Source organism: Halichoerus grypus, chromosome 5, assembly GCF_964656455.1.
Source record: "Halichoerus grypus chromosome 5, mHalGry1.hap1.1, whole genome shotgun sequence".
Classification (NCBI taxonomy): Eukaryota; Metazoa; Chordata; class Mammalia; order Carnivora; family Phocidae; genus Halichoerus; species Halichoerus grypus.
The window spans coordinates 33134239-33159667 of record NC_135716.1 but is presented as its reverse complement, the minus strand read 5'-3'; the positions used below and the strand labels follow the sequence as shown (position 1 = coordinate 33159667).

At 33.9% G+C, this 25429-nt stretch overlaps 1 protein-coding gene across 46 annotated transcripts in view; it reads left to right on the top strand.

The window, feature by feature from the left end:
- RIMS2 (regulating synaptic membrane exocytosis 2) overlaps positions 1–25429 on the top strand; it is a 583728-nt gene that overhangs the window by 419681 nt on the left and 138618 nt on the right. For 10 of the 46 annotated variants that reach the window (XM_078072141.1, XM_078072147.1, XM_078072143.1 and 7 more), the window contains one exon: positions 11406–11506. The exons of the other annotated variants lie outside the window; for them this stretch is intronic. In XM_078072141.1, the coding sequence (XP_077928267.1) occupies positions 11406–11506 (101 nt within the window). The remainder of the gene's footprint in view (positions 1–11405; positions 11507–25429) is intronic. 46 annotated transcript variants of the gene reach the window in all.

Below are 25429 nucleotides of genomic sequence, written 5' to 3'. Positions count from 1 at the left end.
ATGACCATATTATAGTTTAAGGTTGGGTCATACGGAAATAAGTTAAAGTATGACCAAAAAAAAAAAAAAAAAGCCAAAGAGAAGATGATGTAGTTAGAAAAGGAAAGGTGGGAAATGTTGAAAGGAAGGAATGTTGGGGCAAGAAAAGAATTAAATAAGAGTTGAGTCGTATGTGTGTGTATGTGAAAGAGATAGAGAGAAAGACAAGAGAGAGTCCTTTAATGACTAAGTATTTCAGATCATAAGTTTTGGAAAACAGACCAATCTCAGCCATCTACTAGTTATATGACCTTGTACAAATTTTCTAATAAGTAAAATTGTGAAAATAGTCCTATCACATACAGTTGTACTGATTTAAGTGACATGATCATAATACATGCAAAGCTCTTAGCACAATTCCCAGCATGTGCAAAGTATTATTGTTAAGATCTTAATTGTTCAGGAACATTAGTATTAAGTCTCGAATACAAGATTTTAACCATGTACTCTTAAAAGCCTTGTTATATTTTATTTTCTATGCCTTGATAAAGTAAAATTAAACATTGTTGAAAAAAAATTTAACAGCTAGACAGAAATCTGATCATTGGTTATCTGGGCTGGCAGGGAGAGTATTGACCACAGGTGGCACGAGGGAGCTTTTTACAGTGACAGAAATACGCTGTATCTTGATTCTGGCGAGGTTCCATGACTATATACATTTGTCAGATGTCATAGAACTTTGCACCTAAATAGTGTGAATTTTAACTTATGTAAGTATGCCTTCATAAATCTGACTTTAAAAGTAACTGAAAATACACAAAATTTAAATGAATTTTTAATACATTACCCAAATAGTACTAAATATATGCTAATAGAAAATTTATTTGATCTGACACATCCCAAGCAATTAAGAGCCAAGTCCCATCCCCACAAGGGTTCAGGGGGCACGGTAATGGATGGGGTTAGCCGATAAGTCCATAACACAGAGAGAAGAGATGACTATAGTGGTTGAACTAACAAAGGAAGGCCTAAAGCTCTGAATCTAAAGCAGTGGTCAAGAAACCAAGAAAGAGTAAGAAAAGTGTTTAGGGTTGAGTTGCAAGAACAGGCAAGACATTAACAAAGATATGGATTCTGGATATTCTAGATATTCATTAATAATAACTAAAGGAAGAAGAACTGATATGAGAAGTAATGTTAAATTGTTTTGGACAAACTGAGTTTTAGGTACTGATGGGATATTCATTTGGGGATGGCTAGGAGACAACTAGAAATGTGAATCTTAAGCTTATAGGAGAGGTAGGAGCTGAAGGTAAGTGTCTTCAGCAGTCAAACATTTTGGATAATTAAGTCACTGTGGTATAAATTATTTTAACCATAATTGAGTTTAGGACCCATTATAAGTACAATTTTTATTTCTAGTTTACAGATTGAAAAATTAAGGTACAGGTCAGTTAATAACTTATTCCAACCATTTGAAGCTGGCATTTAAAGCAATTGGACAAGGTAGAAGATACAGAAATGTTAAAGCCAAGAAGCTGGGACATGTGCAGTGAATACCATTAGAGAACAATGCTAAATGTCTAGAAAAAGGAGAAAAGGAAGAGAGGAATTCAGAAGCGGAGATTTAATGTCAACAGAGACCAACTCATTCTAGTTTGCAGTTTTATTTAGGATCCTCAGTGTAACTCATATTCCAATGTGAGAATTTGGAAGGTTGAATGACATTCAGCCTTGTCTCTAGCTTGGGCTGGTCTCTCCTGGTGTCTCCATCGAATCCTTATCTGTCTCTGAGAGACATCCTACCTAACTTTTATTCCTCTTTCTTCTCAGTATTGAACAGAAGCATTTCAGGAGATGTCCCTATTTGGGAAACATTTAGGATGCGTTCCTTTGAATTCTGAGGGAGTATTAAACTGCAGGACATTAGTCACTCCGTATGGTTCTTCTAATTCCCTTGACTGATGACAGTCATCATGAGCACCTATGGAAAAAGATAAACAGCTTGATATCCAGCAGGAGTATTATTTAAAATCTCTGTATTTAGGGGGATGCCTGGTAGCTCAGTCGATTAAGCGTCTGCCTTCAGCTCAGGTCGTGGTCCCAGAGTCCTGGGATCGAGCTCCGCATCGGGCTCCCTGCTCAGCAGGAAGTCTGCTTCTCCCTCTCCCTCTGCCTTCTCCCCGCTGCTCATGCTCTCTCTCTCAAATAAATAAAATAAAATCTTAAAAAAAAAGATCTTTTTGTTACCTTCAAAAATATTTATGTTATCATTTTAATGCCATAGTTAATATAACTTAGTTTTTAAGTTTTTATTTAAATTCTTGTTAGTTAACATACAGTGTGATATTAGTTTCTAGTGTATAATATAGTGATTCAACACTTCCATACATCACCCAGTGCTCATCACAACAAGTGCCCTCCTCAATTCCCATCACCTATTTAGCCCCCTCCCCCCTTCTCCTTTCTGGTAACCATCCGTTTGTTCTCTGTAGTAAGAGTCTGTTTCTTGTTTTCCCTTCTTTTCTCTTTCTCCTTTTCCCCCTTTGCTCATTTGTTTTGTTTCTTAAATTCCACATATGAGGGAAATCATATGGTATTTCTCTTTCTCTGCCTTATTTCGCTCAGCATAGTACACTCTAGCTCCATCCATGTCCTTGCAAATGGCAAGATTATATTCTTTTTATGGCTGAGTAATATTCCATTATATATATATCTTCTTTATCCATTCATCAGATAGATGCTTGGGCTGTTTCCATAATTTTGCTATTATATATAATGCTGCTATAAACTTTGGGGTGCATGTATCCCTTTGAATTAGTATTTTTGTATTCTTAGGGTAAATACCGAGTAGTGTTATTACTGGATCATAGGGTAGTTCTATTTTTAACTTTTTGAGGAATCTCCATAGTGTTTTCCGGAGCGGTTGCACCAGTTTGCAATCCCACCAACAAGGTTCTTTTTTCTCCACATCCAATGCTTGTTTCTTGCATTTTTTATTTTAGCCATTCTGACAGGTGTGAGGTGATATCTCATTGTAGTTTTGATTTGTATTTCCCTGATGATGAGTGATGTTGAGCATCTTTTCATGTGTCTGTTGGCATCTGTATGTCTTCTATGGAGAAATGTCTATTCATGTCTTCCGCCCATTTTTAAATTGGATTATTTGGTTTCTGGGTGTTGAGTTTTGCAAGTTCTTTATATATTTTGGATACTAACCCTTTATCAGATCTGTCATTTGCAAATATCTTCTCCCATTCCGTAAGTTGCCTTTTAGTTTTGTTGATTGTTTCCTTCACTGTACAGAAGCTTTTTTGAATAAACAAGCTCTCACAGGAGTTTTAGAAATGCTGAAATGAAACCTAAAGAAATGAAAACTAAAGAAGTAATCAGTATGAACAATATCAAATACCACAAAAATTGATTTTGGGGGGATTTATATTGTTTGGATTTCCATTTTTATGAGTTACATACCTTAGGTCCAACATTTTGTTAATTATCATTATCATTTCTTTTCTATACAAACTTTGTGAGATGGTTAGAATTCTTTATATAGGAAAAAATCAACAGACTAAACACATTTTCATAAGCAAAATATCTAACTAATTGAAAATCCAAAATTTCACCATGTGTTTGGAATCATACCATGACTATTTTTTAAAAAGAATTTAGAGTATCAATATTAAGGCTAAACACAAGTTGGAATGCAGAGATCTCAATTTTAATGTAATGTGGGCAAATTTAGATAAGTCTTTAATTATAGCACGAAGAATATACTGAGTTTCCAGTATTCATAAGAAAAAAAAATATGGGTCTCTTCCTAGAATAGGCCTCATTACAGTTTTTGTATGATGGACATTTTTATCTTTTTATGATTTAAGTTAACATTCTTAGCATTCCTAAATATACTTAAATTTCTATTTCTAAATTAACATAAATTTAAAGTTGCATTTAAATTTCTTCATGACGCTCCTCTCAAACCTTCCATGCAATCTGCGATATGTATAATAGCGGATGTGGTTGAAATATATCTCATGGCTACATTCATTAGACGCCAGATGTGAGACACAGCAGTCTTTCATAATATGTCATACCCAACCGTTATAAGATGGGGACAAGTCATATACACAGGGCAATAATATGTGCTACTCTGTGGATCATCTCTTCCTCAAGGTAGATTTTTTTCCATCAGGAAAAAGGTAGGAGATTCCAAAAGTGCTTAACACATATGGGGAATAGTTTATTAACTCAATGAATCTGACTCATGTTTCTATCTTTTCTCAGTAGTTACTGCACTTTCTCTCGGAAGCATTTTTAATAATAACCATTGTTTCCTTCTCTGAGGGACTTTTACTTGAAAATTAAGTTTATCCTATAAGATAGATCTTGTTTTTTCAGAGACAGGAATTGTGACTAACAAGTTAAAAATAACTAAGTTATTAGAAAGTTACTAATATTTTCTTTTAAACACCTCACTGTGTATAGGGGGAAAAACATATACAGTAAGACAATTACGCTTGAGCTAGTCTAAAAGATCCTCCTAGTCTCCTATACTAGATCATCCTTATGATTCTTTTTGCTGGGCAAATTCTCTGGTTTAATGAACTTTTCAGTAGTGTCTATCTCTCTGCCTCTCCCAGCCAGGATCACTCTTAAGATTTCTCTCTGCCTCTTTCCTCCCCCTCTTTCCTCCCTCCCTCTTTTCCTTGTCTTTCTCCTTCCCTCTCTTCATCTCATTTCTGTCCCTGTCTCTGTACACACACACACACACACACACACACACGCACACACACAGAGTAAAGTAAATTTTAATGAATGCAATACCAGGCAAATAGAGTAGGGATTTCTAGACCACTTTATACTATTTATATTAATGAAATAAATATGATAATATAAAAGAACAAATACTTAAACATTATTTGGCCTCAAAATTAACCAACCAGATAGTTTTATAGCAGAAGGAATCATAAAGAATATCTGTTCTAAGACTGTTAATTTTACAGATGGTGAATTTTATGGCCAGAAAGGTAAGTGAGGTGCTTACAGTTATAAGGCTTGTGAAATCAAGACTTGAACCTAAGTCTTGTCTCTTCTTATCTTTTAAGATTTTGTTTTTAAGATTTTGTTCATTCCTATGTACCATAAGTATACCCATTACCCTAAATCTGGATAGTCCCAAAGTCCCATCAACTCCGTAATGATTATCTGCACTACACTCTCCATACACAAAACCCTGACTTTCCCCTATAGGCCAAACATATCCCAATTTTATTTTTTTATTTTTATTTTTTTTAAAGATTTTTTTTTTTTAAAGATTTTATTTATTTATTTGAGACAGAGAGAATGAGAGAGAGAGAGAGAGCACATGAGAGGGGTGAGGGTCATAGGGAGAAGCAGGCTCCCTGCCGAGCAGGGAGCCCGATGCGGGACTCGATCCAGGGACTCCAGCATCATGAGAGCCGAAGGCAGTCCCTTAACCAACTGAGCCACCCAGGCGCCCCCAATTTTATTTTTTTTAAGATTTTATTTATTAATTTGACAGAGAGAGACACAGCAAGAGAGGGAACACAATCGGGGGAGTGGGAGAGGGAGAAGCAGGCTTCCCGCGGAGCAGGGAGCCCGATGTGGGGCTCAATCCCAGGACCCTGGGATCATGACCTAAGCCAAGGGCAGACGCTTAACGACTGAGCCACCCGGGCGCCCCCAAACATATCCCGATTTTAAATGTTAAAACCTAAAATGGTGCTGAAATCCAAGTCTTCTGAATGATAAAATCTCAGTAATTCTGTTTACTGAATTTAGATGTCAAAAACAGATATACTCTTTTTCCTTAAACACTAGGTCACTCCTAATAACATATGTCCTAAAGTAGTCTGAATATCAGCTTCTTTTGATGATAGGGAAAGGAGTCTGTGCCATTTGCTATAGCATCTCCTTTGAAGTATTATTTAATGAATATGGTAGAGAGTTAACAGAGAAATAGCAGACAGATACACACAGCAACAGGTAACCTAAATATCTAAAATAGGTTGTCAAAGTTTAGAACATAATTTAAAAACCTATGAGCTTCAAGGTAGTACAATAGTTTTGTAAGTTTCTAGAGCCTTTATGTTTCAGTTAATTCCATGTTTCACTTAGGCACATATAGAGTTCAGTCTTCCTACATTCCTAGGAGCAAAGGAAAGATCATTTTATAAGCAAACACATTATAAACCAAATCACATTATATTTTCTTTTGTTCCCAGTGTGTTAGCTCCTAGTAACCACAGTAGAAACATCCTCAAAATTGATTGATTTGGAAATAAGTATTCCTCAAAATTTGTGTATCTTAGTTGCACGGTTAAGATTAAGTGTGTTTGAGCAAAGGGAAAAGAAGAGAGAGAAAGTCAAACCAAGAAATAGACTCAACTATAAGAACAAACTGATGGTTACCAGAAGGGAGGTGGGCAGGGGGATGGGGGAATTAAGGAATGTGCTTGTGATGAGCACTGGGTGTTGTATGGAAGCGTTGAATCACTATATTGTACACCTGAAACTAATATTATACTGTATGTTAACTAACTGGAATTTAAATAAAAACTTAAAGAAAAAGATTAAGTTTGTTTACACTTTAAAAGAAAATGCTTTTGGGGGCATCTGGGTGGCTCAGTCATTAAGCCTCTGCCTTCGGCTCAGGTCATGATCCCAGGGTCCTGGGATCGAGTCCCACATCGGGCTCCCTGCTCAGCGGGAAGCCTACTTCTCCCTCTCCCACTCCCCCTGCTTGTGTTCCCTCTCTTTCTGTCAAATAAATAAAATCTTTAAAAAAAAAAAAAAAGAAAGAAGGAAAATGCTTCTGTTTGCCCCAGTACTGAAGTGGAAATAATCTGGTACATAATTTATAATTTTTATCTCAATATTTATTTCCATACTTTTTAAATTTAACTTGTTCCAATGTTTGTTATTCTCTGCATTACATGTATTTAAACAAATAATTTAGCTAACGAAAGTGTACTTTTTATGAGTTTCTAGTATATAATAAAGTTTTAGTATTAAAAAATCAAAATTTATTAAGTGATTATGAAGAAATCGTTTTAAAGTAACTTTGAAAAATTTTGTTGCATAGTTTCTTAAGTCCCACGTTTGAAAAACCTGAGAAGGAAAATTTTAAAACATGCCAGGTCACTTTTTAATATTCATAAAATTTGAAAAGATCTGTACTTTATTACGTTTGGAAATATTTCTCATTATACACCATTTTCAATCAATACACCCAAATGCTTTTATTTAACAAATAAATATATATCTCTAAGATAAATTAAGCAATGAAAAAATAAATATATATCCCTTAGATAAGTTAAGCAATGAATGGTTGTATATTTGCATTTTAAAAATTATTTAACATTTATTTCCAAAGCACTTTTATAGAATCACAACAAAAATACAGGTTTTCAAACTGAATAATTTGTCCTTTTTCACAAAAACACTATGTTCTGTGTTTTTTAAAGTAATATTTTTCTTCTGTATAGTGCCTTTGTGGGCATTTTATAAACTGTATATTAACTCAAATAAGAAAACAATAGCACTTAATTTCAATAACCAGCAATAACCGCTAACATTCTAGTATGTAAATCTTAATTTTTTCCCTCTCTTTGTCTTTTGTATAGGTTATGTGTATATATATCTTTATGAATATATATATCATTTTTTAAATTATAGTTTATAAACTATAGTACTATATCACCATTTAATCTGTTTTATAATTACTGATTGCAATGTCTTTATTTTACATTTATATGTGTGAATGCACATGCACGTCATATGCATTCTTTTTCATGGATGCATCATAGTATTCTGTAGATACACCACAAGTACAATTTACTAACATGTATTGCATTTAGAGTTTCTTTTCCTAGGCCTTTACAATTTTCAAACAGTGTAGCAATAAATACACTTGTATGTACATCTTGCACATTGATTTCTTTAGGAACAATCCTGGGAAGTGAAATTTCACATTCAAATATATGACCATTGTAAAGCCTTTTGATACACAGTACCAAATATGTTGTATTTTTAAGCAATTTACTTTGTATCAGTGTACATCAGGTACTTGGAAAACATTCATATAAATGACCATCAACTTTTTGTCAAAAGCTGTCAATGACTGTCAATCTGAAAAACAAATTTTTTCACAGTTAACAGATATTGAAAGACAGTTAAAATATTCAATAAAAGTCAAGGACAATATTTTCTTTTTGAATTGCTTGGCCTTTGAAAATAATAATGTAACAAAATATTACATTTCTTTTATCTCATATACATTTTTATTTATTCTTATTTATCTCATTATATCTTATGTAGTCATTTTAACAATTTCTATTCCAGTCCTCTGACTAGTGAAAGACATTAATAAGTTATTTTTATAGTCTATCCTACTGAAACTAGAAAATAGAAGGAACGATGCTTTCTCCTGTGTAATTGTCACCTCAAAGTGGGCAAGTAGCGATTGCATACACTGGTTCTACCTTTTTCTTTATTGCACTTTATTTGGTACATACGTATAAGTAATATACTTCTTTAATCTTAATCAGAAAACTGTCTCACATAATATTTTGTTTTATGCTCAGATTCCATTTAGTGTATCTCTGTGTATTTTATGAAAATCAATTAGATTTGTTAAAGCTACACTTCGGCCATATTGTCATCAAGTGTTTGGGGAGTCTCAACAGAAGACAGTTTTATATTTCCTATGATGGATCTCTTTACCAGTAGGATACTTTTCTCTCTACGGATATCATTGTTTGTGAAGTGTTTTCTTTATGAGAATAGGTTGATAAAAATGTAGAAAAGAAATGGAAGACTTCATAGGAGCCAAATAGTTTTGGAGAGAGGAATGTCTGGTTACTGTTTGTCCTAAGGATTAGCCTCCTAGAAGAATTTAAAGTTGTAAGTTAAAAGTATATTTACTGAAGTTTGTTGACTGTATATCAAATAAGGTGGTCACTTGAAATTTCATTAGTTAAGGTGCTAACAAAGAATCTTTCCATCTAAGGTCTGTCTATAGATGGTAATTGAGTCTGGAGATGAGAGATGTGTTTGAAATTGGAATTTAGTTGATAACATATTTAAGTGATTATATCACTCTCTCTATTTGCATCTTTGTTTACTTATAGCAAATACAAATTAATATTCTTCTTAGGCCCCCCCAATGATCTGTTAAATATAAATGATGTCCCATAAACCTGATTCTACAAAATCTTTAAACCCTTACTAAGGAGAAAGACTCCTTTGCAAAGCAATATTAAATCAATATGTTTAAAAAAAAATATGCTTTAATGCAGGGATCATGAAACCATGGCCCACAGACCAAATCAGGTCCGCTGCCTGTTTTGTAAATAAGGTTTTCATAGAAGAGTGACACTCATTTATGTACGCATTGTCTATACCTGCTTTCGTGTTATAGTGGTAGAGTTGTGGTAGAAAATATACGGTCTGCAAAGCCTAAGATACTTATTATCGGCCCTTTACAGAACAAGTTTGTCCACTCCTGCCAGTATATATCACATTACTACCTGGTTATTAAAAAGAATTTGATGTAGCTTCATAGGAGGCTGATGTCCAGAAAAAAGTCTAAATATTAGAAAATGCGTATATATGTATGTATGTATATATATCTATGTGTATGTATATATATTTAAGTATGAATATATAAAATCTGTTCAAGCTTTTTTGTCTGTTGGTGCTATTCATATTAATATACTATCTTGCTACTATGATATCAAAATGAAACTTTTTAAAAGAACTTCCCAAACACTCAATTTAGCTAGTATCTTTAAGCACACATAATTTTTTTGATACAGGGATGGATTTTTGTTCCATTGCCCTTGGAGAAAATAATCACATTTACCTGAGAATATCTCTTAAGGTACAAATAACTTCAAAATTGTATTTTAATAGGCTAGTAGACATTTATACTTCACTGTATTTCACATTCATATCATGGAGGCACTCACTTGATTTTATGTATCATTCAATTTATATCAATATGACACATATCCCTATTTTTTAATTTGGCACAGACTTAATCAAATCATTATTAAAATGAGACTCTTAAAAGGAACAAATTGCCTCACTTTATTGAATAGTTGACTTAAATTTGCTGTTATACTTAGAGGTCATGTAATATAGACTCTTTATACATTCTTTTACTTAGGATTTTTTTGAAATTTTTTCTTTTTTTACTCTTTATTTTAAATTAATCGGTTTTTACTTAAAATTTGTTACCAACAAGAATTTTCTGATATTCAATGAGATTTTTTTTCAGGATAAGTATTAAAATACTTATTTTTGAATAGGCACACTTTTGTATAGAGATCTTTACTGCAGTTTTCAGGTTATGATGTTAAGCAAGGGGTATATATGTGTATGTTTACATTCCTCCCAACACTGAGTGGTTATGAATTTACATGATGACATGTTGTAGATACCCACTTGAGCCCAGTAAGCTATGATTATTTTTCCCAGTTTGTACATTCGTAGCATACAATTGAGATTTTGTGAACATAATCTCATTATGCATATTTATGAGAAATGGAATTTTCATATAAAATCTCTTTAATAAAAGTTATAAATATACCTTAAAAACACTTTTTCATGTTTGCTAAGATTTGCTAACTGAATTTAGTTCTTATTCTAACCAAAGTTTTTAAAGACCCTCTTGATATCTATAATTGATGCGTTTGGAGGTAGACCTGTTATAGAGAGTATTAGTCTCATTTTGTAATAGGCTTACCATCTCATTTTCTCACCTCCATACATTTTTTTTTCCTGAAATGATTTCAGTTATACTCTGTGCCTTTATTGGCATGGTTTGTTCTCAGGAGTATTATTCCAAGTGCCTCTTTCTTGGTGTTAGTTCTAGAAAATTCAAGTTCAAAAGATCCATATGTAAGCTTGTACAACCTACTTTTTAACACATGGGCTAATTTTATGGTAGTTTCTAAACACAATTGTAAAATTGCATTTGAAACCAATTAGACTTACAGCTATTTTTCAGTAAATAAATCAAATCCTGATGAATTACAAGCCAGTTTTTATTTATAGGATTACTATTGTCAGGTTTATGTGCTGTCAAATATATTCTCCTGGGCATACATGTACCAGAAATGTTTTCTATCTAGTTAAGATTTGTTGTTCTGTTAAAATTCATTTACATTTTATTTAGACTAAATTTTTTTACATATTTAATAATCATGCTTTTATTCACCAAATTGCATACTTTAAATAAATCTAAGAAATAATATGACATTTTAATTTGTATGTACTACCTTGAATGAAAGTAATATATCAGCCTAACATTTCTTCTATTATTCTATTATACATCCTGTAAGTAGGGCTCAGAAATAAGAACTGAACATTAATTTTATGGGTTTTTTTCTACTCGATAGGTGCTATGGATATAGAGGAGAGAAATCGCCAAATGAAAATTAACAAATACAAACAGGTAGCCGGATCAGATCCCAGACTGGAACAAGATTACCATTCAAAGGCAAGACATTTTTCTTTTTAAAAGTTGTAAAATAAACAATCATATGAAACCGCTAGATTCTCTTCAACTTCTGAACGCAGATTAGTTAGACACAAACATATAATGCAATGGCCCCATGATATCAAATGCTAAAATTTATAATGTGCTTATATTCCAACTTGTAGGCATAGAAATTGTCTTATTAAAAAAGTCATTATAATAATATAGGAGATTAAAGAAATGAAACTCATAAATGATCTGAAGAACAAATATTTTAGAATTTTTTATTTTATAGAACCTACAAGGCTCTAACACCCTCAAAAATGTTTAGGAAGAACGGCTGTGGTTTTCCCATACATAGATTTTTTTTTTAATTTTATAGCATTTTAATGGAACCTGGTTTATTAATGAGTCATTAGAACAAAATACATATTCATATGAGATGCTGTAAGTTCAAAAGTGAGCATCCTTTTGAGCTACTTTTTGGGAATAAGTTGAGGTATGAGGTCAACCAGGGAAGATTCTTGCCCTTCATTGCTTTTATATTTTCAAAACATGTTTAGGTTCGTGATATTATTCATGGTCAAAGTCATGAAAAGACTTTGCTCTGATGTACCTATTTAAGATTTAATAAGACAATGAAAATAGCAAAATTTACTCATATAACATTTAGTTACTATGTGTTCTGTGGCTTAGTAATGTGATCATTGCAATCATGTAATATTTGTGGTCTATATATTTCTGTGTATTAGAGAAAAGCAGTTTAGATTTTTATACGCTTAGGTCTATTTTATTTTTACCTACTTAACCTTTAGTTCCTCTCCATTATACTCCATTCTTTGGTGAAGTCAAGACTTACTAAGTAAAGCATAACTGGCTACATTGGATATGCATATATATGTTTCTAGTTTCCCCACTATACAGAGGCAGAGATTCTTACATCAGCATCATCTTCCAAATCACCAATCTCTTCCCAAAATTACACAACTACTGACATGGTGAATGTAGAATTGTTCATCACAGAGTTCTGATGTACTGGAAATGACACAGGCCTAAAGCCAGAGAAAGGTCAATTCAAGACAAATAAACAAAGCCTTGCCTTTACTCAGCGGGTCCTAAAATATATTCATTTTCTAAAATAAAAATATGAATAACTTCAAATAGGCTCAGTGAATTTCATAGAAAATAGTTTTGTAATGATATAGTATTTCAGATACTACCAATCTTTTGAGCTTAATGTCAGAAATGGTATCTGTCTTCCCAGGTACTTTGTCGGTATTTCTTCTTAGGGCTAAATAGATACACCTGATCTTTTGTGGCATCTCTTATACTCTATATATATTCACTATATATAATCCAAAGACCAAGGCATGTAGTCCTAATAAAATAGGATCTTAAAACTTCTAGAAACATGTCTTCAACTAACATCAATTTTTTTTATCTCCCACTGTATTTTAGGAAAGAATGTAGATGATTTTTTAAAGTACATATAATACTCTCAATAATATTGTCAGTGAAGAGATGAATATCAAGAGAAAATGAAGTTAAGGCAAAACAAAGTAACAGTAGAAGTAAAGTTTGTGAACAAAATGCATAATGTGAGACCCTATATACCTGCTGCATGTGAAGCATGTATTTTGACTGTGAACTTCCTAAAAAGCAGCAAAGACAGAAGGGGAAACTGGGTCGGTTGTATGATTCCCATTGTTTATACAATAAAAACAAGTTCTTTAGTTGCAATTTCAATGATTCTTGTTATAGATACCTGACAGAAATTTGCTGTAGGAGGATGGACCAATGGAATACAATAGGCATGGCTCCAGATTTTTTTTCAAAAAAATAAGTTTTGATGCCATTCCAATTCATAAATTAATTCTTGAATCTTCAAAGTTTTATAACTTTGACACCAATTATTTTGGGCTGGAGAAAATTTAAATCTTGGCAAAGGACTAACTATACTAAGCAATATAATTTCATAGGTATTCTGTAAGGAAGTGGTTTTCTAAGTGTAGTCTCAGACCAGTGGCATCATCACCTGAGGACTTCTAGAAGTGCAATTCTCTGGCCCAAGTACTTAATCAGAACTCTGGGGGTCGGGTCCCTGTGTTTTAACAAACCTACCAGGTGTACACCAAAGTTTGAGAACTGCTCTAAGGTGAGCCGCTTATAAAATTGACTTCCTCTATTAGGGTCTTAGCTGGAAGCCATGATGAATGATGTCCTTAAAAAATGGAGACTTTGAGATTAGATGATCTGACACCTTTACAGGGTGCTCATACTTTATAACATCCTATCATTTGAATATCAAATACTTATCATTATGAAGTTATGCATTCAGCTTAACTAAAAATGTATTTAAGCCATTAAGGTATAACTTCTTTAAAGGGTCCAAAACACAACTCTGTTTCATTACCCTACAAATTACTTACTGATATGGACTATCTTTGCTGGGTCATCTATCTCCCCATCATCCCTAACATGATCTTCCTCTGTCATGGATCAAAAAGAAAATTACAGAAGCATCTGTAGAACAATAACTACTAAGTTACTATCTAAGAATATTTTAACTATACTAGGAAATTTGAAAACAGAAAATTTTTGTTTAATAAGAGCAGTAAAAGGCATGTGCAGACATGATTCCAATTTCTCAGGGGGTGTTCCCTCAAAACAGAATTTAACTGTGTAGCCAGAGCACACCCCTGCCTCTCTTTATCCCAGCTTAAAACATCTATTCCACTCTCAGCAGAAATTTAAGGAGCAACTTTGATTTTTCCCTATAAGATCAATATTCTCTGCTCTTCGTTGGTTCAGAAAAAAGTGATTTGTCTATTAAATTTAACAGTGCAAAATATAATTCAGCATAGACCGACTACTCTTCTGTGAGTTACATAATTACTAATTAACAGAATTGGCAATAATTGAATGTCAAACAATATGTAACTATACCTGAAAATTAATATGGAGAATTTGATAATGTTTATTTAAATATATAATGTTTATTTTTTTAATTAGCTATATTTATTATTTTAAAATGATCCAGGAAGATATTTTTTTAAAAGGGTAGTCCCTAACATTTCAATAGAGAATGCTATACAGTTCATTGGTACAGTATTTATTTGGAATTCAAAGCTTTTATCTCTGTAGAAATAATGCTGTTTTTTAAATTAAATAAGTGATTTTGTGTTCCCACAAAATATCTTACTCTTATTACAGCATAAGTGCTATATATAAATATCATATTATAATTTTGTTTTCTTATTTATCTCCCTAGAATTAAGTAATAAAACCCATTAAGTGCCCAGAACTTTTCAAATGTGAACCAAAAGTCTAAATTAATGCATTTAACCCTTAATCTGATAGACTGACTTAGTGTTCAGGGAGCAGAGGACGGTGTAGTAAAAGAAAGGAAAAGGGTTTTACTCCATTCATTGTACACACCTGAACCTACTTCTTGTCACCCTAATTAGTCTCAGGCTTTTTGTCCTTTAAGGACCCATTCACCCATTTCAAAGAGACCTATCAAAAGGAGAGCAATCCAACTAAAGTAATTTACATTATAATATGAATAACATAACACAGAAATAGTTTCAGTTTTTTAAACCTATAAATACAACTAAAACTCACATTGATGCGATTGCCATCAATATCAGACAGTTTGGGCTCCTGGGTGGCTCAGTCAGTTAAGCGACTGCCTTCGGCTCAGGTCATGATCCCAGGGTCCTGGGATGGAGCCCCGCATCACAATGGGCTCCTTGCTCAGCGGAGAGTCTGCTTCTCCCTCTGACCGTACCCCCTCTTGTGCTCTCTCTCTCTCTCAAATAAATAAAATAAAATCTTTAAAAAAAATTCAGACAGTTTAAGTGTTTTTGACAAATGGGTCGCCTCTGTTAACTAAGCTGTTCCCTTTATTAGAGCTCATTCTCTTCTCCACACTGAGAGTACACATTCAGGGCCAGTCTTGAGTATTTTAAATTGATTTTCAAGACATAGGCAACAGGGACACCAGAAGAGGGAGACAGGCTGGGGCAGGTTAGGAGTGGCGGCATATCGGGTGTTTGTAAGTTTGCTGTTTGTAAACAGGAGTACTTGAAGACCTCAGTATCGTCACTGCGTCACAGTGCGGCAGTGGTTCGTGCCTGTAGTGTAGTAGATGGAGGTACAGTCCACAGAAACTCCCCCCTGGGTGACTGTGGGTAGGTTAACCCTTATTCTCAGTTTCTTTATCTATTAAACTGGGCTTTGAGACCTGTTTCATAGGGTGATGATAGGGTGAAATGAGATGATGTATATAAATGGCGTAGCATTTAGTGATTAAATGCTGAATACGTGGTGCAGATAACATTTGTGTTAATTTTTGTAATAACAACAGCAAATGTAATCATAGACACCAGAAATTAAAATGACAAGGTCGAAAAGAAATAGTAAAGAAATAATTGAGCTAATGAAAAGGATTTCAGGGTAACTCAAATATCATGGAATGTTCCCTTTGTTCTCAGAAAATTCAAGCATCAGAGATCTAAAATGAAAAATCAGATTTAGGGGGAAGGAATTTATGAATCTTCAAGGGATATGGAGATTAAAAACGTGAGCCTGGAACATAACGTGGGATGGGAAATTACAAACTAAATTACTGAAATTAAGAAATTATGTTATCAAGGCTGATGTTAATGGGCATGGTCCTTGGAAAGTAGTTAACAGGTGCACGCACAGGCATGGGCATTTAACAGGAAATGCTCCTTAATAGCAGTGATGTACATGGATCTGAACACTCAAAGACGAAATTTATAAAAAGTAAAATTTAAAACGTGGATAGGTGGCCTTGTACAAATTAAGAAATTGCGTGAAAATACATGTATTTAGCAGAAGTGAAGAAATGAAAGCTACGTTTTAATTTTTATAAGCAGTGATTGAAATAAAATGCTCAAATTTTTTTGGCAGAAAAGTTGAGTTGCTGGCAGCATAGAACACAGTCCAGCAACAGAACAGTTGAGCTGGGCTTTGTGCACACTGGAGGAAATCCTGCTGCAGAATCCCTTCTCAAGCTCCCAAGAGAACCTGGTATTTGCATGAAACAGACCCCATTGTGCCAGCATTACGTAGATGGAATCATCTGATAAATAGGGCAGGAGCGATCTCAGTAACTCAGTCTCTCCCCTGCAAGGCCCTCAAGGAACAGGTTAAAATGTCCCGTAGGAAGTCATGAAGCTTCCTTTCTTGGAAGAAGCAGTTCATTGTTTCATGAACAGAGGTAGGGTTCAGGTTTTCAAAAAAAATCCCTGCTAGGCTTCGTCTGGCCAAATAGCGAACAGAATGGTTTCATTTGTAAAAATCAGAATTAAGAATACTTACCTGTGGGTTCCATCCCAAGCTAGGTCAAGAAATCTTCCCCCTTACTGATGGGGATGCTACAGCCAGAATGCCAGCGGCTGCACCTGGATTTCTTCAGTGAAACACACCATTTCTCTAGCCTTCGGGTCTGCTTTGGCAGATGTTTCTATTGTTGTGTTAATTTCTCTATAACCCTGCAATCAGCGAGCTTCAAGATCGGTAGCAAAATCCCAAGAGAAACTTCTGGAAGTCACTGAAAGTGGCTGATATGCGAGCATAGGGAGAAAAATGAACAAGTTACTTTACCTAGAAGCATTCTTTTTTTTTTTTAATTTAAATTCCACTTGCCAACATACCTGGAAGCATTCTTATTGCCAAACTTAGCCACCAAGGTTCTGAGAAAGTGTACAGAGTCCTGGGTGCTGCTGTCCCTTCTTAATATTCTCTACCTCTCCTCCACCACTTAAGGATACATTTTGTCCAAGTACTGCACGCTTTAGGTTGCTTCCTGGCCCCAAACCAGACCACATCCTTCTGGACTATCTTGCTACTTACCCAAGCCAGACAAGCCTCCACACCTTTTATTAGTCACCTGCTGTGTACTTTTTTACGGTTACTCTCTGGTTGTTCCTTTTCCAAGTATATTTATGAAGAGAAGTAAAACTAGATTTTAAAATCTAGATTATTAAACTAGTAAGAGCAGCCGTATATAATACAGTGCTACAAGTACAAGAGATTTAGTGGTAATCTTATCAAGGCCTGAATTAAAAAAACTTCAGTCTCACCTACGGAACTGACAAATGGCTCTATAAGCCTAATGAAAAGAGAGTTGGAGATTGAAATGAAAAAGGAACCAGATAAAATCATATTGTAAGAGCCTTTATATCCTATTTTCCCCTCTTCTGTAGTCTCTTACTCATGTTTGTGAGGGTAGATTTCTCATTTATATTCCATTAAATGTCCACCAAACTAGAATTTAAAAGTAAATAAAAAAATTTCTGTATACATTTATATAATTTCTTCCTTTACCTTTGAAATAAATAAAGGGATGATCAAGGCATCATTAAGGGAGAAGGGGCCATTGGAAGTATACCTTCATGCTAATGGGAAGCATTATCCATAACCATAGTAGCAACTATAATCACAGCACAACGTCTGAAGTCTTGATTACAGTAATGGAGATATATAACCAGTTTTGTTAGTCACTCTTCAATTTATTTTTAGTGATTATGATTAAATATAGGCTGCAGAGTAGCATTAAAAGTATGGACTCCAAAACCAAACTGCCTGGGCTCAAATCTACCTGTCATTATTTATATGACCTTGGGCAAGTTAGGTTTCTTATTCTGGAAGATGCGCTAATAATAGTACCTACCTCATTGGATTGTTTTCAAGATTAAATCTATTTATATACATGTATAACGCCTAAACAGAGTTTGGAATATAGTAAGCAATATATACATGTTAGCTGCGATATGATGATGGTGATGATGATGGTGATGATGGGGAAGAAGAACAAAAAGAAGATTCATTTCCAGCAGATAACTTGCTCTTACCAAAATCCTTGGGGGTTCAAGTCTGTATTTGTTGCCATTAACAATCTACTAGGTAGAGATAAGCATATCTCTAAGGTAATCCTAAAAATAATTGGGTGGAAATGGAGGAAAAATATAAAAATTAATGATAATTATAAAAGTCTAAAAATTGATTAAGGTTGTATTATTTTTTACCAGTTTAGTCAAATCTTTATTTACCCAAAATTATTTTTCTTACCACTTCTACTCCTTAGTAAGCTGGATGTACTTCGATTTTGGTTTAATGAGAGAGAGAGATAAAATTATTTTGCACATAAATTTATCTATTTGTACACGCACCTGCACACACCCTAGAGCTCCGAGCCAAGGAGAATTTCTGTTCTCCATATTTTAGCTGATAGAGGTAACAACTATTCATTTCTTGCTTATCCCATAGATACAAATATACCTACTTTATGTAAAAGATCCACAGTTAAAAACTTAATGGTAAATAATTTTAATGCAATTTTAGAAATGTGGTATTTTTATGTGTGGTTAATCTTTGAATTCAAAACTTTCTAACTTTAGCTTCCTTTTCACCTTAACATCTTGTATTAGTTTGCTAGGACTGCCATAACAAAATGCCACAGACTAGGTAACTTAAAAAAAAGAAACTAAGTTTCTCATAGTTCTGGAGGCTTGAGGTCCAAGATCAAAGAGTTGACAGGTTTGGTTTATTCTGAGACCTCTCTCCTTGGCTGCAGATGGCTACGTTCTTGCTGTGTGTTCACATGGTCATCGCTCTGTGTATTGGATTAGGGCCTGCCCATATGAGCTCATTTTACCTTAATTATTTCTTTAAAGGCACTATTTACAAATATAGTCATATTCTGAGGTACTAGGAATTAGGATTACAATATACGAATTTGGGGGATACACAGCTGAACCATAACCTATGTCTACAAAATAATTAGTGGTCTTTTAAAATAACTTTGCTGCCTTATAAAAGCATATTTGATTATAATATGAATAGAGATTTTAAGGCAAGTAGCTAAATATAGCTATTTTGTTTCAAACTTTATGATTTTTAAAAAAGTTTTGTTACTTTTTTTATTTCACCAACTACATTGTCACATCCTAGGAGATGAAATATTTTGTTTTTGTATCAACAAGTTCATTTTTAAAATTATTTTTCTTAGTGATAAAACCACATTTAAATTTAAATATGGTTTTCTTGGTCATAATTTTATTATGACATTCAAGCCATGGCTCTTTTTTCTTCATGTATATTTGTGAATTGCTACCTATTACTATCTAACCACATGTCAGGCCAAGAAATATGAAGATGATATTTTTTAATTATGAAGAAGTCATTTGAGATTACTAAGACAGCAATTTATATGTTATAGAACACTATAAGATTTCAGAAGAAATTATCATTTCTCCCTTTTTCGTAAATATAATGTTGCTAAAAACTGACAAAAGAATTTTAAGTAACATGCATTCAGCTACCTGCTGCTAAAAAGGTCAATCTATGAACAATAGCTGCTATTGCCAAGATCACAATTCTTTTAGTATATTGCGTAAGAATACACAGGGAAAACATTTCTCTTTTACCTCCCCCCCCCCCCCGCCAAAAAAATTCATGCATTCACCTTTGCTTTCATCAAGCCTCCAGAGTTGCTGGATTGCTAACTACTAGCATACCTTATAGGGAATATAAGGGATGAATGATATGGATCACCAAGAGGAGAGAAATCTTGCTTTATAGAATCAAGGAGGATATGAGAAATAAAGAAGGAAGAAAATGTGATAAGTAGGGCAGAAATATTATTTCCAACTCAAAGCCCATGTAATCTAGAAGCATTAAGTATTTTCAGAAAAAAAATTACAAGTATAAGAATATTCGAAACAGAGAGGTGAAAACATATATACCTTCTGAACCAATCATGGCATTTATCACCTCCTAAAATGCATATATTCTGCCTTATATGATAATTTGCTTATTTTTTATCTTCTTGAGAATGGGGACTATGTTTTTTTCATCTTGGTAGTCTCTCTAGTGGCAAGCACTTTGCTTTGGCTATAATAGGCACTCAAAGGGATATTTTTCTAGAATATGGACATCAATGCTGAGAGGAAGCTAGAGTGTCAGGGGTGGTATATGTTTGGAAAAGGCTTTAGAGGAGATGAATGTCAAATATTTTGTACCAAGGTAAGGACAGGATAAGAACCCTGGGAGAAGGTATGGGTAGGTTATTGCATGAGAGTCAGAAGCAAATTTTCTAATGGGTATGTAATTATTGATTTGTGTCTAGAGTTAATCATAGTAGAAAGAATACTGAGACAAAAAACTAGAAGATTTGGGCTCTAATTTTTATTCTACCACTTAATGTGATAAGACTTTGGGTAACTGACCAGTAGTTCTTCACAACCCAGCTTTTTTCTGTGTAAAAATCGAGGAAACCTGGTAATCTATGAAGTGTTACACAAATACATGGTACTTTGGAGGCTGCATTGAAAAAAAAAAAACCACTATGTATTAACATTTGGGTTTTAGGCAACCTCATCATTAATTAAGTGAATCATTTAATCTCATGGCCTAATATTTAAAATTAGGTTTGAAGTAAGATTTTCTATATTTCATTTTCTTCATCTAAGTGATTCAACAATCTCTGATCAGGGTCAGGCTCTCTATTAGATATATTCTCACAAAGGATTGAATCTATGTATTTTTAAATCAATTTATGTCATATTAATTATGATTTAGAGAATAAATTTATATGTATAATATTTTAGCCTATTACTTCACATGAAATAATTGACAGCTAGGTTTGAATTGACACTTAATTCCAAACCTTTAGTCAGTTAGGCAGTCATCAAGTAGGACAGCGTGGCGCTGTCTACACCTATCATTTCAATCTAAGTTGGCTAATTATAATTTGAACATGTCTACAATTTTATTACGTAACAGCTTGTTCATGAGCACAAAAATTAGTTGTAATTTTTCCTCAATTGGAAGAATTACAGATATTGTTTATAAGCAAAATAAATTCACTACTGTTTTCCTTAACATGGAATCTTGATTATTTCTATTTCATCAGTTTTGAAGATTGCAAAATAATACTCTAGTCTGGAAATAATATAGCTAACCTATAAGAGAAGGAACTTTTGGCTGGTGATAACTTCGAGAAGTAGAAATGTTGTGTGTAAAGGGTACAGAACTTGGCTTGGCTTGGCTTGGAGCGCCCAGTAATGGTAGTTATATTTATTATTATATATGTGATGCAGGGGTAAGAAAAGAAAAACCTTACAGTTGAACTTCATTCTCATAGATGAATCAAAATATACTAGTTCAATACAACTTCCTGACTAACAAAGAAAATGGCTATGATTTTATGATTGGCCCTTTTCAGGTCATTTTCATGACCAGGCATACTCACAGCAAAGCTAATAGTCTTCAAGATCCAGTCATGTAAGAACATGTTACTTCTTAAGCCCATTACCATTTTCTGCCTACCCCACCTCCCCCCCAAAAAAAGATGACCTGAATTTTAAATGGAATGTAAAGGGGTTATTTCAATAGGACATAAAACATTTTTATCTTTTTATTCAAGTTAGTTTGCAAGATACTGGGTTTTTTTATTATTTTCAAGTTTTATTTAAGATCTGTCCAGTTATAGTTGTAAGTTTTTGTTTTCTGATTATGCATGTCATTTTAGGTAGAGTTTTAAAATTCAGAAAAGGAAGAAAATCTTTATTCTGAAGTATATACTTAAAAATGTGAGTGTTTTAAAAAGAAATGACTTATGTTCTACATATGCTTGCCAAGTATCCCATTAAACATGAAATTATAGTTAACACATTTTTTAATGAAATTGAAAGACTTCAATACTAACAAATCATATAAGCTTAGTCAATTCACTTCTCTGTTTCTTAATTTTCTCATCTATAAAATTAAGAATCTAGATTATATCCTCTCTGAGGTCACTTTCAGCTTTAAAATACTGTGATTTCTTTTTAATGACTCAGTGATGAGCGAATAACTAAAAGTATGTTTCAGCACCAAATAACTTTCCTGGGCTTTTTTTTTCTTAAACAAAGGGTGGTTATAGATGAGTCCTCTTCTGTGTATCTGAACATAATCTCAGGGGACATTTAGTAGCTTTCTCTTTCCTGCAACTCAAAACTGCATGCCTTGTATGTCTCTAAAGCTAATCAGCTGTAATTCTGGTTTCCGGTTCTGCAACATTAAAAGAAAAAAAAATTTCCAGAGAAACAATCAAATGAATAGCAATAAAATGAAGGACTGAGCAAATGGAGGGAGGAAGGGAGGAAGGGAGGGAGTAATGAAAAAAAAGAGTTTGAAAGCAAAGGAAGGAAGGAGGAATGGGAGAAGGGAGGCAGGCAGGCAAAAACCTTCCAGTCTAAGAGCTCCTAATTGAATTAGGGAAACACAGGTACATCAGTGTTACTCTTACAAAATAGGCTATGTTAACTGATATAATAAAACTTAACCATGCAAAGGAAGCATAAGAAGAGAAATATTCATTTGGCTTGGAGAAATCTGGAACATATCGTAGAATAATACTTAGGTAAAGGACATGTCAAGTAGAGGAAGAGCTTAAGCAAAATTGCAGAAACATATAAGCAAAGGCCGTATGTTTAAGGAACAGCTAGTAGTTCTTTAGAATGGAAATACCCAACAAATTAGGTTACATATTAGGATATAAGAATGGAAAAGTTGGCTGGGACCAGATTGCAGAGGGCTTTGAATCACTTAGTTAAAAATCCAGAATGTTTTCATTATAACCATTGCCTTTGAAGATATTTGAAGAAGTCACTGATATGAACAAATATTAATTCTAGTGGTAAACTTAAGATGCATTTGAAAGGGAGATTAAAGACAAGAAGTCCTATTCAGAGGCTACTGCTATAGTCTAAACAAGATGTAATTGTTATTCCTTGCCATGTTTTAACTGTTGCCTCCAACCCAAATGGTCTTAATGCAAACCCAACTGATGCTGCTCTGTCTTCTCACATGAGGAATGAGAGTAGTGGGCTTCTTCCAGATTTTCAACAGAATAATTACATCTGCCCTCTTCCTGAATTTAATGGATCGTGGCAATTCTCAGACCCTTCCAAGTTTTTCAACACTTTGTGGTTATTTGGGCTGTTATTTAACCCTGATTCTCTTAAATACAAGTACCTTGAGTTACTCTGTTGCTTTCTAAGGTACTAATTTGAAAAGGAGCCCTCTCCATATCCCCAGTCCATTAAATTTTGTTGTGTGTCTGCCTGCTTCACATTCCGAGGACCTTTGTCCTGATGCTGTCTTCCCATGTTTTCTTTCTGTTGCAGCTTTTGGAATGCTAGCTTGCCACTCAATATCTGTAATGTCCCTACCCCGTATCCCAATGCAAGCTATAAATATTCTCTCAAAAATACAAAAATCATATAATAAACCATGGAATATTTAAAGATATTCACAAAGGACCAAGTATAAGGGATTCTTATGGCCAAGGAGAGCTTCTTTGTGATATTCAGTTCTAGGTAGATCTTACAGGTTTCTTATCTGAGGGTTTGGAAAACATTTGGTCACAATAATGGTACCAGTGCTTTAATATTGACTCTTCTGTCTTTTGGAGAAGTCTGGGTTTGTGGGTTTGCACCGGCAGCAGGCATTCTGTTCTCCCCTCTGTCAGCTTGGCTATAAATGAAATGTTGTGTATATCACAATGAGATATTATCATTAATATACTTAACGGTCTGGGAAGAACAGACTTCGAGAACACTTCTTCATTGAGGCAGAAATTTCAGAAATTTGTTTGAGATATTACTGAATAAGAAAGGCATAAAAACGAATGTAAGACTCATTAAGGCTGTTGAAAAAGAAAAAAAATCATTTACCTTATGTGAATACATCTGAATCAAGAGATGGCTAAGTGTTAACACATATGTAAACTTAGAAAATAATAGCTGTCTTAGGCATTGGGAAAAGAAAACAATATATAAAATATTTGGAAGTTTATAAGCATAAAATGTATCCACATTTTAATAATTATTAGTGTTACAGTCATGAATTGTTACGTTCCCTGGTTTAACTTTCCTTGATGCCTAGTAGAAGCATAGTTACAAAAAGTAACCCAGGTTAATAGTTTCAAGAATAAAAAACATGAATTTCCAAGTCAGGTTTGGTGTTGTCCTACTCTAAGTAAATAAACCAATCTGGTGTCAAAGGAGAATGCCTTATTTTTTTTAATGATACGGAAGTAGGAACTTACAAAGTTTTCATAGCTCTTTTCAAGTTTTTTTTTAGCCAAGAGAAAATGTTTGAGGTGATAGCTGGAATGATGAAGAAACTGAGTATCACAGCCTAGAGCTTCTTTAATTTCATCACAGACTATGCCTAATTATTATCATGATATAAATATTTACTATGTGTCAAGACCTGTGATCTCATTTAAAGCTCACCTCAGGCTCAGAGAAGTTAAGAGACTTGCCCAAGATAACACAGCTCCCAGTGAGTGGGAGAGCAGTTACACATCCATGTCTTTCCACTCTGTAGCCCAGGGTCAATATGATACATTGCCTCTTACCATCAAAATTAGACCACATTATAGATTTTATCAATATTGTTAGTTAAAGAATGTGCCTTTATACCATGAGGTCAGAAAATAATTTTTTTGACCCAGAACAGAATGAGTGGTATATCATTCAGGTGTGTATTCACATGTTCATGATTAAAAAAAAAAAAGCCTGACAAAATTACCTGAATAAAAATTTTTTTTTCACAAACAAGAAATCCAAACAGCTGCCCAAGGCTGATCCTGCTGTTTAAGGAGCCAAGCTTCCTTAGAGCTTCTCTCCCTGCTCCCTGTTCTCAGAGTAGGACATTCATGCTCATTGTCACAGAATGATGACTGCACCCCTAGGCCCATGTTTAAACTCCAATTAGAAAGAAAAGCAAAGAGGGAAAGGCAAATGGCCATCCCAGCTGAGTCAGCCCACTGTAATCGCTCTCGCCAACCCCCACCTTCTATTTTCCTGCTTATATCACAGGGACCAGACTCAAGTCAAGTGATCACCCTGGCTACAAGGA